At 33.6% G+C, this 21419-nt stretch overlaps 1 protein-coding gene across 1 annotated transcript in view; it reads left to right on the top strand.

Moving 5' to 3' along the window:
- Positions 1–21419, top strand: part of LOC139493887 (uncharacterized) — a 452812-nt gene that overhangs the window by 388698 nt on the left and 42695 nt on the right. Inside the window, exons 10-11 of the mRNA XM_071282052.1 lie at positions 10846–10935; positions 21315–21390. Coding sequence (XP_071138153.1) covers positions 10846–10935; positions 21315–21390 — 166 coding nt within the window. The remainder of the gene's footprint in view (positions 1–10845; positions 10936–21314; positions 21391–21419) is intronic.

The following is a 21419-nucleotide window of genomic DNA, read 5'->3' as shown; positions in this document are numbered from 1 at the left end:
GTATGTGCCAGAAAATGTATTAGCCAAGTTTAAATGAAAATAAAGAGAATTAGAATATTGTTGAATAGAAAATACATATCCGTGTGGAATTCGCCTCAGGTTGTTTTTCCAAGTTTGATATCCAACTTCTTTACCCGACAACCTTGTATATTGTATATGTTTGATGGACTATCATCATGCTCATGTGACCATCAGGTACTGAGATAAATATGTTAGTGTTTAAACTCTGTCAAAGCCAAAACGATTAAATATATATATCTAATTTAAATTCATTCATGCATGCAGTAAAACGTTTCTTGAATGAGTGAAATTATATAAAACAATTTTTCAAACTTGTATCTTTAATGCGTTTAGCCTACATGTGAAAATAAACCGGGAAAGGAGTTGTGATAGACAAATGGACAACTATATACATGATATACAAACATATGTATTGATATTTTCTTTAGTAATGAACTGTAGAAAATACCCGATTCATTTATCCTCATTACACATAATCTGTGTTGAAATGCGTTGAAAGCATGGGAGTTTGTATTTCTTGCTCCTATATTATGTATTTCTTAAATATTTTCTTCGCCTAAAATGTGATCGATGTTTATATTGTTCTTATTAGTCCGGAATTTTATAGTACGAATCACACCTCTTTAACACAAGTGAAAAAGAAAGGGGGAACCTTGACTGAATGACACAGTACAAAACTCCCAGTATATTTTATTTTATCATGGCCATTATAATGCTTAATCTTCATGTATATATTGTTTACTACAAACATGAAATCGACAATAAAATTATACCACCAGCTATTTAATTGTACCATGTTGGTACTACTTCTACTACTTTGCGTTACACGAAGTTCCTCAAAACAAGGACTTGGTATAGAAAGTCCCTGCTCAAAATAAGGCAATTTTGACATTTCAAAGAACTCTGGTGTTTTTCGTTTTATTTTGTCTGGCATTGTCGGTATGTTTTCGTCTTATAAGTTTGAAATCCCCATTGCACGTTATATGTTGCCTCCCTTATTGTGCAGCAGCAAATATTCCAGAAGTATGTTATAAATACTTAAGATCTTGTGTCATGACTAAATAATTGAATCCTTTTTGTCAGACAGGATAATATGCTCATCTCGGGTCCTTTAATAGCTAACTTACTTTGGTCTCTTGCATGTGGAGAGTGGTCTCATTAGCAATCATATACTACACATATAATATATATATATATATAGTACCACATCTCCTTTTAATGGGCGCACTACGTTTGCACACATTTGGGAATTAAAATGTTTTACATTTCCACTCAGCTTTTGATTACATTTGCACGCATTTATTTAACAGGTTTATTTCAATAATAATAATAATAATTTTATTTGCAAAATACACCCATATGGGTCAAGCAAACACAAATACAACATTTAATACAGACAGTGAAGAATTACAAATATAAACATAAAAAAAAACATAGTTATAAATGGTAATTAATGTAACCTTTGATGGACATGGACCTCATTTTCGCAATTCTAAAGATTGCTTTATAAAGTCACCAATTTCTGTCAAAAGCTCAGATTTAGGATTTAAAAGTTGTTTTAGCTTTAAAAGTGGTTGATAATTTGTAAAATCAGAATTTATATTATTAATCTTTAAAAATAAGCAATCTATTAAAGTTGAGTTTAGTTTGCAATATAGAAAAAAATGGTATTTATCATCAATTTTATTACAAAGTTTACATAACCTTTGATGTCTGGGTACATTTTTATATCTTCCCATTTCAACCTCTAGGTTATGGTCACTAACCCTTAATTTTGAAATTATTTGTCTGGTTTTAAAATTTGATTCTTTTAATAAATAATTTTCAATTTTTATCTCAGTCAATCTAGATTGCCAGCATGTTCTCTTTTTATCCAAAAAAGTGTCTCGCAACAAAATTTCAGTGATTTGATACCTCAAGCTGACTTGCATAATAAAATTATATCAATGCATTAACCAAAACTGACCATATTTACATTTTATTATGTAAATCTATATATATAGCTGCACAGTACATAGTAAATCAGCAATATTTTGATATCAGAATGCACTGCATTATACAAATGAGTCGACAGTAACATTGCAACACAATGTCAACACAAATTTATTCCAATCATTTAGATTGCCAGCATATCCTCTTTTTATTTAAAATAGTGTCTTGCAACAAAATTTCAGTGATTTGATACCTCAAGCTGACTCATATAATAAAATTATTTTAACATGTCAACATAATTTCAGTGATTTGATACCTCAAGCTGACTCATATAATAAAATTATTTTAACGTGTCAACATAATTTCAGTGATTTGATACCTCAAGCTGACTCATATAATAAAATTATTTTAACGTGTCAACATAATTTCAGTGATTTGATACCTCAAGCTGACTCATATAATAAAATTATTTTAACACGTCAACAAAATTTCAGTGATTTGATACCTCAAGCTGACTCATATAATAAAATTATTTTAACTCGTCAACAAAATTTTAGTGATTTTATACCTCAACAATGCTCAAGCTGACTCATATAATAAAATTATTTTAATGCGTCAACAAAATTTCAGTGATTTGATACCTCAAGTTGACTTATATGATAAAATTATTTTAACGTGTCAACAAAATTTCAGTGATTTGATACCTGAACAATCATGACAATGCTGAAGCTGACTCATATAATAAAATTATTTTTACACGTCAACAAAATTTCAGTGATTTGATACCTCAAGCTGACTCATATAATAAAATTATTTTAAGGCGTCAACAAAATTTCAGTGATTTGATACCTCAACAATGCTGAAGCTGACTCATATAATTAAATTAGTTTAACACGTAAACAAAATTTCAGTGATTTGATACCTCAAGCTGACTTATATGATAAAATTATTTTAACGCGTCAACAAAATTTCAGTGATTTGATACCTCAACAATGCTGAAGCTGACTCATATAATTAAATTAGTTTAACACGTAAACAAAATTTCAGTGATTTGATACCTCAAGCTGACTCATGTGATAAAATTATTTTAACGCGTCAACAAAATTTCAGTGATTTGATACCTCAACAATGCTGAAGCTGACTCATATAATAAAATTCGTTTAACACGTAAACAAAATTTCAGTGATTTGATACCTCAAGCTGACTCATATAGTAAAATTATTTTAAGGAGTCAACAAAATTTCAGTAATTTGATACCTCAAGCTGACTCAAATAATAAAATTATATTTTAAAACTGACCATATTCGCTCTTTATTATGCAGTCTTCAAGCTGAACTGCTAAATCTACAGGCCCGCAGCTCAATTTTTGAAAATTTTTAGTTAGATTCTGTTGGCCTGTAGGTCTAATTTTTACAGGCCCGAGAGCAATTTTACCAGCCTGGGCTGCCTGGGCTGCCACTCGTCGTGAAGACTGCATAAATTATGTAAATCAATATATACAAAATGATATAGCAGCATAGTAAATCAGCAATATTTTGATGTCAGAATGGATTGCCATTATATAAATTTTGTTGATTGTTGGCATGTCTTTTTTTATTCAAAATATTGTCTCGAAACAAAATTTCAGTGATTTGAAACCTCAGGCTGACCATGCTGACTCATAATAAAATTATTTAAACATGTCAACCAAAACTAACCATATAAGCACTTAATCATGTCTATTATGTAAATCTATATAGCAGCATAGCAAATCAGCAATATTTTGATTCTTTTCTGTTTTCGTAATATAAAACGGTCACTGAAGTCAGTATCTGTATCTGTATTTCAAACTTCTGAACATGGATGGGTATGACGTTAATTCATTTTGGCTATTGTTTGATTGGTGGATCTGCGCATAAATAAGTCATGCTTGCTGAGGTGTGCTCATTTAAACCCAGTGGTTCAGGATATTTTGTAAGATTCACCATATCACTAATCCTGGCTGAACTGGCTGCTTGAACTGTTTATGCATATAACAATCACTTTTCCATGGTGGCGTCATATATTTTGTTTTATGACATCAAAATTTTACGGGAAATTTTACATGTCTATTAATGGCAGACAAATAGCGATAAGGTTTATAAAACTAACCCAGTAGTACATCCCTCAACAAAGTGACTGACATGAGAGATACTTTCATGACTTTATAATGAGAAGTTCTCTTCTTGGAAAAGTATACTGTTACATGTAGTATATTATGTCGGTTGGTTGATTTTGTTGGTAGCTAAATTTCAAGTGGCAAATATTTCATTCCTGTTCGCATAAGTATTTTTTCGAACGTTCACGGTATCATTTATAATTTATAATGATAAATCTAACACAATTGACGAGATTGTTCATAGTTATACAACACCTTATGTGCAATACATGTAACACTGTACAGTGTACAATTTCCTTTGAACATTTTCTGGAAAACAGAATCGTGAATCCAAGGCAAACAAACGTGAATTACGAAGGAATATTTATGAAGAGCCTGTCAAAAATGGGGAACGAAACAACGTTAAAAATGATGTTGATAACCCATGATATAAAAATAATGTTCCTATGCGCGGATAACCTCTGTATACGGCTTCTACTTAAAAAAAATCATTTATTTTAATTTATGATAGCTGCAAGTGATAACAACTGTCCAATCTTTATAGCCATTGTTCTCTATAAATAAGAATATGAAAAAATAAAATAATTACTTTAATAAACACATTAAAAATAAATTTTTTCGTATTCTTATCTATAATATATATTTAGACTACCGGGTATAGTAATTTGCTACTCTGGAAAAATATTAATTAAGATTATTATTATTGTTTATGTTTACAATCCGAAAAAATAAAATAAAAAGAACTTCGATTTCCACCAATGAAATGTCGTACACCATTCATTCACACCATTCCCGATTGCACGTTACACGATCACACCATTCCTCATACACCATTACACCATTCCCCTTACACCATACACCATAGCACCATACACCTTACACCATTGCACCATACACCTTACACCATTACACCATACACGTTTTTTTGGGAAGTTTACACCATCCAAGGGCTGTACATGTCCAACTGGCAGGTGTCATCTGACATCGACCTCATTTTCATGGTTCAGTGGTTATAATTAAGTGTTTGTGTTTTGGTCTGTTTTTCTTATACTGTATGCAATAGGTCTACTGTATTTAGTGTATGGAATGATTGTAAAGTATACATGTCTAGCTGGCAGGTGTCAACTGACCTTGACCACATTTTCATGGTTGAATGGTCAAATATAAAAAAGAATATGTGGTATGATTGCCAATGAAACAACTGTCCACAAGAGACCAAAATGATACAGACATTAACCGTACGGCCTTCAACAATGAGCAAAGCCCATACTGTATAGTCAGCTATGAAAGGCCCAAATAAGACAATGTAAAACAATTCAAACGAGAAAACAAACTGCCTTGTTTATATAAAAAAATGAACCATAAGTTAAGTTTTTGAGTTTTGGTCTTTTCTTCTAATACTACACAATGTATATACAATAGGTCAACTATATTTGGTGTATGGAAATATTTTATGATCAATATGTCAGTCGCATAGGTTTTATTTGACCTTGACCTCATTTTCAGGGTTCATTGCTCAGTGATAAGTTTTTGGGTTATGGTCTGTTTTTCTTAAACTATAAGCAATAGGTCAACTATATTTGTTGTATGGAAGAACACACCCTATACCAATCGTAAACTACTGACACAACTACCATCTCATCATACTCCAACAACACACCCTACATCAATCAAATACTACTGACACAACTACCATCTCATCATACTCCACCAACACACCCTACATCAATCATATACTACTGACACAACTACCATCTCATCATAATCTACCAACACACCCTATATCAATCATAAACTACTGACACAACTACCATCAAATCATACTCTACCAACACACACTACATCAATCATACACTACTGACACAACTACCATCTAATCACATTCCACCAACACACTCTACATCATTCATATACTACTGACACAACTACCATCTCATCATACTCCACAAACACACCCAACACCAATCCTACACTACTGACACAACTACCATCTAATCCCATTCCACCAACACACTCTACATCATTCATATACTACTGACACAACTACCATCTTATCATACTCCACAAACCCACCTAACACCAATCCTACACTACTGACACAACTACCATCTAATCACATTCCACCAACACACCCTACATCAATCATACACTACTGACACAACTACCATCTAATCACATTCCACCAACACACTCTACATCATTCATATACTACTGACACACCTACCATCTTATCATACTCCACAAACCCACCTAACACCAATCCTACACTACTGATACAACTACCATCTCATCATACTCTGCCAACACACTCTACTTCAATCATATACTACTGACATAACTACCATCTCATCATACTCCACCAACACACCCTACACCAATCCTACACTACTGACAACTACCATCTTATCATACTCCACAAACCCACCTAACATCAATTCTTCATTACTGACACGACTATCATCTCATCATACATCACCAACACACCTAACACCAATCCTACATTACTAACACAACTACCATCTCATCATACTCTGCCAAGACACCTAACACCAATCCTACACTACTGACACAACTACCATCTCATCATACTCTGCCAACACACCTAACACCAATCCTACACTACTGACACAACTACCATCTCATCATACTGCAGCAACACACCTTACACCAATCCTACACTACTGACACAACTACAATCTCATCATACTGCACCAACACACCTAACACCAATCCTACACTACTGACACAACTACCATCTCATCATACTCCAACACACATACCCCCAATCATACACTACTGATACAACTACCATCTCATCATACTCCACCAACAAACCTTACACCAATCCTACACTACTGACACAACTACCATCTCATCATACTCCACCAACACACCTAACACCAATCCTACACTACTGACACAACTACCATCTAATAATACTCCACCAACACACCTAACACCAATCCTACACTACTGACACAACTAACATCTCATCATACTCCACCAACACACCTAACACCAATCCTACACTACTGACACAACTACCATCTAATAATACTCCGACAACACACCTAATACCAATCATACACTACTGACACAACTACCATCTCATCATACTCCACCAACACACATACCACCCATCATACACTACTGACACAACTTCCATCTCATCACACTCCATCAACACACTTAACACCAATCCTACACTACTGACACAACTACCATCTCATCATACTCTGTCAACACACCTAACACCAATCCTACACTACTGACACAACTACCATCTCATCATACTCTGCCAACACACTTAACACCAATCCTACACTACTCACACAACTACCATCTCATCATACTCTACCAACACACCTAACACCAATCCTACACTACTGACACAACAACCATCTCATCATACTCTACCAACACACCTACCACCAATCATACACTACTGACACAACTACCATCTCATCATACTCCACCAACACACCTACCACCAATCATACACTACTGACACAACTACCATCTCATCATACTCTACCAACAAACCTTACACCAATCATACACTACTGACACAACTACCATCTCATCATACTCTGCCAATACACCTAACACCAATCCTACATTACTGACACATATACCATCTCATCATACTCTGCCAACACACTTAACACCAATACTACACTATTCACACAACTTCCATCTCATCATACTCTACCAACACACCTACTACCAATCATACACTACTGACACAACTACCATCTCATCATACTCCACCAACAAACCTTACACCAATCATACACTACTGACACAACTATAATCTCATCATACTCTGCCAACACACTTAACACCAATCCTACACTACTGACACAACTACCATCACATCATACTCCTCCAACACACCTAACACCAATCCTACACTACAGACACAACTACCATCTCATCATACTCCACCAACACACCTAACACCAATCCTACACTACTGACACAACAACCATCTCATCATACTCTGCCAACACACTTAACACCAATCCTACACTACTGACACAACTACCATCTCATCATACTCTACCAACACACCTAACACCAATCCTACACTACTGACACAACAACCATCTCATCATACTCTACCAACACACCTACCACCAATCATACACTACTGACACAACTACAATCTCATTTACTCCACCAACACACCTACCACCAATTATACACTAGTGATACAACTACCATCTCATCATACTCCACCAACAAACCTTACACCAATCATACACTACTGACACAACTACCATCTCATCATACTCTGCCAACACACCTAACACCAATCATATACTACTGACACAACTACCATCTCATCATACTCCACCAACACACCTACCACCAATCATACACTACTGACACAACAACCATCTCATCATACTCCACCAACAAACCTAACACCAATCCTACATTACTGACACAACTACCATCTCATCATACTCCACCAACACACCTAACACCAATCATGTACTACTGACACAACTACCATCCCATCATACTCCAACAACACACCCTACATCAATCATATACTACTGACACAACAACCATCTCATCATACTGTACCAGCACACCCTTCAGCAATCCAATTACACATCCTACACCACCAGCACATCAACCATCCAATCAAACCTTACCATCATAACTACCATCTAATCACATTCAACCAAAATACGTTACACCAATTATACACTACTAACAAAGCTATGATCTAATCCTACTCCAGCAACACATCATACACTACCAACACAACTACAATCTTATCATACTTTACCAACACACTTGATACCAAGCATTCACTAATTAATCTATTAGCCAATATAAAAAGTATAAAACAACAGTGTTACCCACATATTTCAGCCTTTTATAATGCAGGTGTCATTTTGCTTGTAAATAGAGCACAAACAAGAAAAATGATACTCCATAGCAACATATATTACAGTTTTCTTCATGTGTCATTAATATTATGATATTGAAAAGAGCACAAACAAGAAAAGTGACACTCCGCAGTAACATATGTTAGCCTTTTACTTGTGTGTCTTAGTGGTTGTCAATGAAGCACTTTATAGAATAATAATACTCTCATTATCCATGTGAATTGAACATATACCACGAATAATGACACTCCACAGTAACATATGTCAGCCTTTTACTCATTTGTGATATTAGTTGTCAATAAAGCACATAATTGAATAATAATATTATTATTTATGTGAATCGAACACAAAGCACGAAAAATGACACTCTGCAGTAACATGTGTCAGCCTTTTACTCATGTGTCATAGTGGTTGTCATAAAGCAAGTACTATATTAATAATACTCTCATTGTCAATGTGAATAGAACAAAAATCACGATATGTAAGCTTTTTACTCATGTGTCATAGTTGTTGTCAATAAAGCACGTACTAGAATAATAATATGGACTGTCATCATCCATGTGAATCAAACAAAAATCACGAATAATGACTCACCACAGTAACATATGTCAGCATTTTACTCATGTGTCATAGTTGTTGTAAATAAAGCACTTACTAGAATAATAATATGGACTCTCATCATCCATGTGAATCGAACAAAAATCACGAAAAATTACACTCCAGAGTAACGTATGTCAGCCTTTTACTCATGTGTCATAGTTGTTGTAAATAAAGCACTTACTAGAATAATGATATGGACTCTCATCATCCATGTGAATCGAACAAAAATCACGAAAAATTACACTCCAGAGTAACGTATGTCAGCCTTTTACTCATGTGTCATAGTTGTTGTAAATAAAGCACTTACTAGAATAATGATATGGACTCGCATCATCCATGTGAATCGAACAAAAATCACGAAAAATTACACTCCAGAGTAACGTATGTCAGCCTTTTACTCATGTGTCATAGTTGTTGTAAATAAAGTATGTACTATAATAATATTACTCTGAATTGAACACAAAATACGAATAATAACACAGTAACACATGTCAGCCTTTTACTCATGTGCTATTAAACTCGTGAATATAGAGCAAGCAAGAATAACAGACATATGGTTTGAGCACATATGTTTTAGGAGTCGCACATAAACATGATTATCTCTGAAATAATCAGAGATATGTATGAATAAAGAAACAATCCCAGCTGTATTTTTCAGAATGTATTTTAATATAACAGTTGTACCAGTAATATGAGATATTTCATATGTTCCAAATATGTAGAGTTAGTAAAATCCCTAACACTCTGTTGTTACTTATTACAAGTTAATGACACAGACAAAATTAACTGTAGTTTCCAGACAGATTTTGAATTATCATAAAGATAGCTTTATTTCTTGTAGTTTGTTTGGTTTTAATTAAATATTTTACATACTGCAATCATTTCTTTAACCATGTTAACAGTAAAATATCAAACATTATTCATTGATCTCTTTATAATGTTACTTCATATTTGTTGTTGGTTTAGGTTCACTGGTTTTTAGGTCAAGTATAAATAAGACTATTCTGCATTGTATAGATAAAATTGATGCAACAGTTATCTATTATTTATTGCATTATACATGTTATATAGGTAACATTAGTGCAATAATTTACCTATTATTTATCGTTTTGAATTATATTCTAGGTAACATTAATGCAACAATTACTTATTTATTCAACAGTTACCTATTACTTAATGTTTTACAGTTTTTGAAATAAAAGATATATATGTGTATAATTAATGAAAGATTATTTGATTGTATTTCAGGGTAAGACTCCTTATGATCTGGTAAAAATAGGAAAATATGATGATGAAGAGAGAAAAAGGAAGAAGGAAGAATTGATGGACTTCCTTAAGGTAAATAGTCTTGTCTTACTTTAAAAGATATTCACAGATTATAAGAGACAAAACAGATTTGGTACAAAGAAATTACAATAAAACAGTTGCCTGTAGTTTTCAATGTCATTGTAGTAATTTTTGTCAGTTAACAATGTAAGTTGACAATTCCAAGCTTGTTGCCTAATATACATGTTGGCATATGTGAAAGACAAATGTTTAAAATCTGTGTTCTCATCTGTTGGATGTCTCGTATTTTTTATACGCCAGTCAAAATTTTGACGTATTATGGTATACAAATGTCCGGAGTCCGTCCGTCTGTCCGGCGTAAACATGTCGCACCATAACTTGAGAACTCCTTATTTAAATTTCATGAAACTTAATAGAGTTGTTTCTTATGATGGTCAAATGATCTGTATACTTTTTGGTAAAAATAAGATTTAAACTTTTTGAGTTACGGCACTTTGTAACTAAAACAGTGGTGTGATTCTTTTTCACATGTCGCACCCTATCTCAAAAACGATTCTTGATTATTGCTTAAAACTTTACACATTTCTTAGTTACATTAATCTCATTATCTGTATACTTTTTGGTGATGATTCAAAATTTCATTTTTGAGTTATTGAGTATTTTGTAAAAAAGGGGGAGGTTTTTTTTACATGTTGCGCCGTATCTCAAAAACAATTTATGATTATTGCTTAAAACTTTACACACCTCTTTGTTATATTAATCTAAAGATCTGTATACTTTTTGGTGATGACTCAAAATTTTATTTTGATTTATTGAGTATTTTGTAAAAAAGGGGAGATTATCTGACTATTGCTCAGAATGCTGGATACTTTTCACGCTAGTCTGTTTCCACACTTGTTATTGACAATAATATGTAAAAGTACAGGATGTTCTACCAATTCTTTTCAAATTTAAATATGTTGCTGATGGCAAAACGGAGATCAACTAAGGAGAGATATGGTCATTTGAAAGATCAGAAAATGGCATGACACAGTTAAATGTAGTAAAACTGGTTTGACTGTTATTGGCCAGCTTTGGTTAAGTATAAAATTGAAAGAGTTTCCGTTGTTGAGAGCAGCAAAAAAATTGAAATCCAAAAAATCAGAAGTTTGTTTATGCTCATTGGTGTGCAAAATGGAGCATATATATAGTTATTATACGCCCATCTAAATATTGACGGGACGTATTATGGTATACAAATGTCCGGTGTCCGTCCGTCCATCTGTCTGTCCGTCCGTCTGTTTGTCTGTCCGTCTGTCTGTCCGGCGTAAACATATCGCACCGTAACTTGAGAACGACTTATCCAAATTTCATGAAACTTAACATAGTTGTTTCTTATGATGGTCAAATGATCTGTATACTTTTTGGTGAAAATAAAATTAAAACTTTTTGAGTTACGGCACTTTGTAACTAAAACAGGGGTGTGTTTTTTTCACATGTCGCACCGTATCTCAAAAACGATTCTTGATTATGGCTTAAAACTTCTTAGTTATATTAATCTTAATATCTGTATACTTTTTTTTTTTACATGTTGTGCCGTATCTCAAAAACAATTTATGATTATTGCTTAAATCTTTACACACTTCTTTGTTATATTAATCTAAAGATCTGTATACTTTTTGGTGATGATTCAAAACTTTATTTTGGAGTTATTGAGTATTTTGTTAAACAGGGGAGGTTTTTTTTACATGTCGCGCCGTATCTCAAAAATAGTGTATGATTATTGCTTAAAACTTGACACACTTCTTTGTTATATTAATCTAAAGATCTTTATACTTTTTGGTTTTGATTCAAAATTTAATTTTAGTGATATTTAGTTTTTTGTAAAAAAAAACAAGGTTGGGGGTTTCACATGTCCCGCCGTGTCTCAAAAACAATATATGGTTATTGCTTGAAACTTTCTCAGAAACTATTTATGATTATTGCATAAAACTTCCATACAAGACATCGGGCGTATCATGCGCTCATGGCGCAGCTGTTTATTGTTTTGTCTCAGTCTTTTTGTCCCTTGTCCAAAACTTATGGTTTCCAGATACCTTCACTACCCTTGGCTGTTAGATTAAAATGAAACTTTTGTAAGAATGTACATAAAGGAAGGTTTACAAAGCGTATTGATTCTTGGATAAAAAGACGTTTGTAAGAATGTACATAAAGGAAGGTTTACAAAGCGTATTGATTCTTGGATAAAAAGACTTTTGTAAGAATGTACATAAAGGAAGGTTTACAAAGCGTATTGATTCTTGGATAAAAAGACTCTTGTAAGAATGTACATAAAGGAAGGTTTACAAAGCGTATTGATTCTTGGATAAAAAGACTTTTGTAAGAATGTACATAAAGGAAGGTTTACAAAGCGTATTGATTCTTGGATAAAAAGACTTTTGTAAGAATGTACATAAAGGAAGGTTTACAAAGCGTATTGATTCTTGGATAAAAAGACTTTTGTAAGAATGTACATAAAGGAAGGTTTACAAAGCGTATTGATTCTTGGATAAAAAGGTCTGGTGTTTCAAAGTCATTGATACATAATTGAAACAAGGAGTTCTGGATTGTAACTTCAGTTTCCTTTGCAGCTGATTGATTAGAATGCAATTTTAACAGTTGGAAGATATTTGAAGGGACAGAACCCCATATCTAAACAAAATATGTTATACAGTAAATAAGTTGATAAAATATGTATATCAACCATGTTTTAAAAATCAGAGTTGGGGAGAAGTGCTTACATGTACAAATAATATACATAATTTGAGAGATCTGTTGTAAATAGACTATTTTCATATTACTGACTTTTAACTCCGGATATATGTTCCATTTTTGTCTCGCCTGTGACGAAAGTCGCAGAGTGAGACATAGGTATTACTATCCAGCGGCGGCGTAACATGCGTAAACTATTTGTATAAAACTTTATATTTCAGAAGGTAGAAGACCTGGATGCTTCATACTTTGTATGCAGATACCTTATGTTAGGAAGTTTCCATCTGTCATATGTCCATTGTCCTTGACCTCATTTGCATGGTTCAGCGACTGCTTGAAAAAAAATATGATTTTTTTGTATTGTGAATTTCTCACTTATGAGTAAAAGGATAACTATATTTGGTATATGGGTTCCTTGCAACGTCTACGTGTCCGTCAGATAGGGTTCACCTGACCTCCACCTCATTTCATGGATCAGTGATCAAGGTTAAAGTTACGTGACAGGGATGATTCCAGGTGTTTTCAAATGGGTCCCTTGAACATCAAATTGGGAATTTTTTAAGCATAAAATCTAAGACGAAATAACATTATTTTCCTGTAAAAACGGAAAATGTATATTAAGTTTAACCTGTACACTGATGTTCATGTAAGTTGTAACATTTTGAATAATTCTAGATGGGCTACTGTTATTACATGAATATCATTGAACATGATGCACTAGTCTATCTATGACCGGACTGGATCGCATGTCAATAAGTGGGGGAACTAGCTGACCTTCTGCGACCCAGTTTTGATCATATTATTTTGTAGGGAACTAACTCTGTATAGTGATGGTAGAGCATAGGTAACGCATTGTCTGGTTTTCTTTATATAACGCACAAGAAGTCAATAAAACACTAAGTTCGATGATTGTATATTAATTATTCTCGAATAGATAAGCATTTATATTTACAACACAAGTCATACATGTATACGAATATGGGACTAAGTCACCATGATGTGACAAAGCCTAAAATTAATCCAATCCTCTAAATTACATAAAGTTAATATATCCAAGTCCCTTTCTAAAACTCATCTCTGTCTCCATATATCTCAATAATCATTTTATCTATATCAAAGTTACTTGACCAATCAAAAACCTAGACTCCCAAAAAGGGGAGGGTAATTGTTCTTATCCTTACTATTCAACTTATCATTGCTTTTGGTCCCTTAGATACCTTTTTTTATCAAATACCTTGTATATAGTTAAAGTATAAATTATGTAACTAAAATATAACACTTCTATTGTATTTTATCTTAAATAGGAAATAGCTAATTACAGTCTTATTGTAATATTTTGAAGGTGCTAATAGCTTTACCTCAAGTTTACCTTAATCCCTAATCCAGAATTAAGAAAGACAGTCTAATTATGTTTTCTTTGAGATGTGAATTATTTGCATTCAGCCTTTACTTAGTTTTGACATATTGGCATTCTAACACTTTAATTCATCTTTAAAGAAATAAAGAAAATATAGATTTATTTATACAAAATTATTCAAAAATATTGCCAAGGAAAAATACCTCATTTTTCCTTGGTGATATATCATCTTAGCTATAGTTACCTAGGCCTATTACAAAAACATATATTTCAGCTACCTAGGCCTGTTACAAAAACATATATTTCAGCAAACATAAACCACTGAAAAAAAACATTCATCGGGTATTTTTTTAACAGCAGGTCATCTCTATAAATTTACCTTGATTCAAATGGATTTCAAATTGAACTGGTCAATTGTCGAATTCAAAAAAGAAATTACAAAAGTTCATATAATTGATAAGATGTTTAAAGCATTGAACCAGTGTTCTTTGGATCATCTTCAAAACTTTTGAAATAGTTCCATAATGATGACATCGTATTTCATGAATGGTCTATCATCAACATTATTTTCAAAAAACGCTCAAACTTTTGTCTTTTGAGGTAATAATTTCTTTTACAAAACAAGTTTTCATCATATTATATAACCGGCTCTGCTGGGCGATCTGCTTTTACAAGATCGGCGCCCATTAAACTTTATCCATCAATGTTATATCAAAATTTGAATTTGCTCTCTGCCGAGGTCTGCTTTGACACCCATTTTTATCAACCTGCTGGGCGATCTGCTCTTACAAGATCGAATACTCCCATAACATATTAATCAATTGAATTCGGCTGCTAAAATTGTTTGCCACATGTTGACATAATTAGATCGTTGTTAATACAATGGGATCGTAAACAGCATTATTATCCGGATTTAATAACGTTTTGACAACAATCTATGAAAAATTATAGTTGCCTTAATCGGTGACAGAAACTTTTCCGGAAATATCGATTTTTATTTTATTTCCTGAATTGGGAATTCATTTTCATGTACATTTTTTGGGGCCGCTGCCCGATTTAAGGGGCCGCTAAACTATAAAGTGGAATCATCCCTGCCGTGATTAGGTCCGTTTCTCGGATACTATAAGCAGTAGGTCAGCTATGTATGGTGTATAGAATAATTGTAAGGGGTACATATCAGTCTGGCAGGTTTCATCTGACCTTGACCTCATTTTCACAGTTCATTGGTCAATGTTAAGTTTTTGTGTTTTGGTCTGTTTTTCTAATACTATAAGCAATAGGTCAACAATATTTGGTGTATGGATTAATGATTGTAAGGTGTACATGTCTGACTGGCAGGTGTCATTTGTCCTTGACCTCATTTTCATGGTTCATTGGTCAATGTTAAGTTTTTGTGTTTTGATCTGTTTTTCTAATACTATAAGCAATAGGTCAACTATATCTGGTGTATGGAATGATTGCAATGTCTACATGTCTGTCTGGCAGGTGTCATTACTTGACCTCATTTTCATGGTTCATTGGTCAATGTTAAGTTTTCATGGTTTGGTCTTTTTCTTGTATACTATAAGCAATAGGTCAACTATGTTTGGTGTATGGAATGATTGTAAGGTGTATATGTCTGTCTGGCAGGGTTCATCTGACCTTGACCTCATTTTTATGGTTCATTGGTCAGTGTTTAGTTTTCCTGTTTAAGTCTGCTTCTTATATACTATAAGCAATAAGGTCAACTTTATTTGATGCATGGAATGATTGTAAGGTGTACATGTCTTTCTGACTTGGTTTATATGACCTTGACCTCATTTTCATGGATCATTAATAATTTTAAGTTTATGTGGTACTTGTAGTGAAACTTTATCTTTAGGACTATCAACATAAAACCAATCATGGTTAGTAAAGCAGGCGAGACATTTCAGCGGGTGCACTCTTGTCAGAATTGTTATGTATTACTTTTCTAAAAACCATATATACTTATATTGGGTGAATGCCCCCCAGACTAGGCAAGTTAGTAGAAGAGACCCTTTGTCTATAATTTTGAAAACCATTACAAAGAGAAAATCTGATAAGAGCTAAAATGATCAGGATGTTGAGCTCTGCCAATTGTCTATACTTGTCAAAACCGTCAGATGACTTCTTGTAGGATTTATTGCCCTCAAATGACAAATTTTACCATTTTTCTCATCACTTGGCGTCCGGCGTCCGTCATCGTCGTCGTCGTCCGTCATCGTCGTCGTCGTCCATCGTCGTTAACTTTTAAAAAAATCTTCTCCTCTGAAACTACTGGGCCAAATTACACCAAACTTGGCCACAATCATCTCTGGGGTATCTAGTTTAAAGAATGTGTGGCGTGACCCGCCAAACCAACCAAGATGGCCGCCATGGCTAAAAATAGAACATAGGGGTAAAATGCAGTTTTTGGCTTATAACTAAAAAAACGAAGCATTTAGAGCAAATCTGACATGGGGTGATATTGTTTATCAGGTCAAGATCTATCTGCTCTAAAATTTTCAAATGAATCGGACAATCCGTTGTTAGGTTGCTGCCCCTGAATTGGTAATTTTAGGGAAAATTTTGCTGTTTTTGGTTATTATCTTGAATATTATTATAGATAGAGATAAACTGTAAACAGCAATAATGTTCAGCAAAGTAAGATTCACCAATAAGTCAACATGACCAAAATGGTCAGTTGACCCCTTTAGGAGTTATTGCCCTTTAAAGTAAATTTTATATATCTTTTACGAAAATCTTCTCCTCTGAAACTGCTGGGCCAAATAAATCCAAACTTGGCCACAATCATGTTTGATGTATCTAGTTTAAAAAATGTGTGGATTGACCGACCAAACCAGCCAAGATGGCCACCATGGCTTAAAATAGAACATAGGGGTAAAATGCAGTTTTTGGCTTATAACTCAAAAACCAAAGCATTTAGAGCAAATCTGACATGGGGGTGATATTGTTTATCAGGTCAGGATCTATCTGCCTTGAAATATTTAGATGAATCAGAGAACCCGTTGTTGGGTTGCTGCCCCTGAATTGGTAATTTTATGGAAATTTTGGTGTTTTCGATTATTATCTTGAATATTATTGTAGGTAGAGATAAACTGTAAACAGCAATAATGTTCAGCAAAGTAAGATTTACAAATAAGTTAAAATGGCTAAAATTGTCAGTTGACCCCTTTAAGAGTTATTTTTATATTTAAAGTCAGTTTTTAACCATTTTTCCTAAATTTTATATATCTTTTACAAAAATCTTCTCCTCTGAAACTGCTTGGCCAAATTACACCAAACTTGGCCACAATCATCTCTGGGGTATCTTGTTTAAAAAATGTGTGGTGTGACTGGCCAAACCAACCAAGATGGCCGCCATGGCTAAAAATAGAACATAGGGGTAAAACACAGTTTTTGGCTTATAACTCAAAAACCAAAGCATTTAGAGCAAATCTGACAGGGAGTAAAATTGTTCCTCAGGTCAAGATCTATCTGCCCATACATTTTCAGATGAATTAGAGAACCCGTCGTTGGGTTGCTGCCCCTGAATTGGTAATTTTAAGGAAATTTTGCTGTTTTCGGTTATTATCTTGAATATTATTATAGATAGAGATAAACTGTAAAGAGCAATAATGTTCAGCAAAGTAAGATTCACAAATAAGTCAACATGATCAAAACAGTCAATTGACCCCCTAAGGAGTAATTGTCCTTTATCATGTTTATAGTAAATTTTTAACTATTTTCATAAAATTTGTAAATTTTTACTACCGGTAACATTTTCAACAGAAACTATTGGGCCAAGTTCATTATAGATAGTGATAATTGTAAGCAGCAAGAATGTTCAGTAAAGTAAGATGTACCACCCTCACCAAAACATCATTTCGTCATGAATCCATCTGCTTCCTTTGTTTAATATTCACAGAGAACAAGGTGAGCGACACAGGCTCTTTAGAGCCTCTAGTTTTTATTTTTGCCTACTATCTTGAAAACTATAATAGATACAGCGGTGAAGATGATGAACAAGACAAGTTCTACAGATACATGTAGGTCAACATGGTCAAAATTGTCTATAGACTCCTTATTAGAGTTATTGCCCTTCGCTGACCAATCTTTCCGTTTTTTGCCTTCTATCTTAAAACTATATTAGACAGATAGAAAATTAGCTAGGCAAAAATGATCAGCAAAAGAAAATTTACAATGAAGACAATATGGAGGAAATGGTCAGATGACTCTTTTTGGAGTTATTGCCCTTATCGCCCTTAGTCAAGATCTACTAACAATTCAAATTTTGCCGATATAGTTAAGTAGACTGACTCTTTATAGGAGGGATAGCCCTTAAATGAGGATTTTGTTTATCTTCTTTTGTGTTTTGAGCAAAAACTAAAGAAGTTAGAGAAACTAAACAGGCTAAATGATAAGCAATACAAGATCATCTAAACTGATTTTTGTCGTGAATTCTATTCTTGTCTACAATGTTGGAGAGTGTCCGTTGTTGAATATGCACATAGACCAAGGTGAGCGACACAGGCTCTTTAGTTAAAAGTTATCTAGTAAATACAATCTAGTTAATCCTGCAGCCATATTAATTTTTATGCAAGGAGAAGTATTTAGATATATATTGAAATTCTCAAAACAGAAAGAGTTGTTCAACATGTTCAACAAGAAAAAAAAGATATATATATATATATCTGTCATTTGTGGATAGATGTCGTATTGGCAGTCTTACCCCAGATGTCTATAGTTTTATACCATATTCATTATACATGTATTAGAATATTATTATTAGGATATTAGTAAAACTTTATAAAACAAATTCTCTCAATAATACAATAAATATGTCTCCTGTCTTACACACTTGATAATATATAAATTAATGCATAAATATGTTGTCTAAATTTTTCTTCACTGTAAAAAGAAGACACTTTAAATATCACTATTTTGAACTAAATGTGCATACACATTTATTCAAAATGGTGGAAATTCTAATGCAATGTACTTACCAAAAGATGTTTCCATAAATATTTGTTAAAACATCAATCTTCCTTAATCCAAAAGTCAGGCCACCAGAAGAATACACTGCACTATTCAATGTCTATACAGTTATTAGTAAACATCCATTGTAAAATTCTTATTTTATTTATGATAGCTAGAAGACATCTTTGCTTGCCATGTGTATGCTCAAGCCCAGTTCAAATTTTAACTTTGTTTGAGGTTTTTTAGGGTATTTTGACATTGTGATCCCTTTAACATTTGCCCCTAATAATAACTATTAATTACCAAAATCTTGAATATTTGATATATCTTATAATAAAAAAATACTGTTTGTTTTTTTATTTTTATGTTATGAGTTATAGTTAAGTAAATACCTGTAGAAAAATGTATAAAAACATGTGCTTCCCTTAATTTTGCCTCAAACTCTGTGTACTTTTACAATAAAATTTCCTGTCTTCTTGTACTTTACACATGTACACAGAGATAAATTGAAAACAGATGGGGCACATAACATTTATACATCACCAGCTCATATTTCTAATTGCTCAACTTTTGCTCAACTTTTGCTCAACTACATGAAAAGTTAAACCAAAGATCAATTGCTCAACTTTTCTTCAACTACAAAAAAAATCAAAGTCTAAATGCTCAACTTTTGCTCAACTATATGAAAACCAAAAATCAATTGCTCAACTCTTCCTCAACTTAATGGCCAGGTTCAGTTGAGGGCCAGTTGAGCGACATCTATCAAACATACAGTGCTTGGCAAAGTTTGAGTTGAGCTATAAAATTGAGAATGGAAATGGGGAATGTGTCAAAGAGACAACAACCCAACCATAGAGCAGACAACAGCAGAAGGTCACCATCAGGTCTTCAATGCAACGAGAAATTCACGCACCCGGAGGCGTCCTTCAGCTGGCCCCTAAACAAATATATACTAGTTCAGTGATAATGAACACCATACTCAACTCCAAATTGTACATAAGAAACTAAAAGTTAAAATAATACAAGACTAACAAAGGCCAGAGGCTCCTGACTCGGGACAGGCGCAAAAATGCGGCGGGGTTAAACATGTTTGTGAGATCTCAACCCTCCCCCTATACCTCTAGCCAATGCAGAAAGGTAAACGCATAACAATACGCATTAAAATTCAGTTCAAGAGAAGTTCGAGTCTGATGTCAGAAGATGTAACCAAAGAAAGCTGCTCAACACCTAGCCCTCAACTATTTTGCTTAAAACAGCTAGCCCTCAACTGTCCTCCACATAGCCCTCAACTAGCCCTCAACTTTTTTTTTCTGTAGGGGTATTAAACTATTTGACAAGTTTTCACATAGGGCATAATAGTTTATAGCATATTTTTCTTTTGTAGACTGTCATGTCAAAGACATCCCCAGAAGTAACTCCTGACACCCATTTACAGGAACCTGCAGCACCAGTAGTTGAAGGTAATTATCTAATGTAAATTATTCAGATA

Source organism: Mytilus edulis, chromosome 11 (genome assembly GCF_963676685.1).
Source record: "Mytilus edulis chromosome 11, xbMytEdul2.2, whole genome shotgun sequence".
NCBI lineage: Eukaryota > Metazoa > Mollusca > Bivalvia > Mytilida > Mytilidae > Mytilus > Mytilus edulis.
This window is presented reverse-complemented; position numbering and strand designations above follow the sequence as displayed.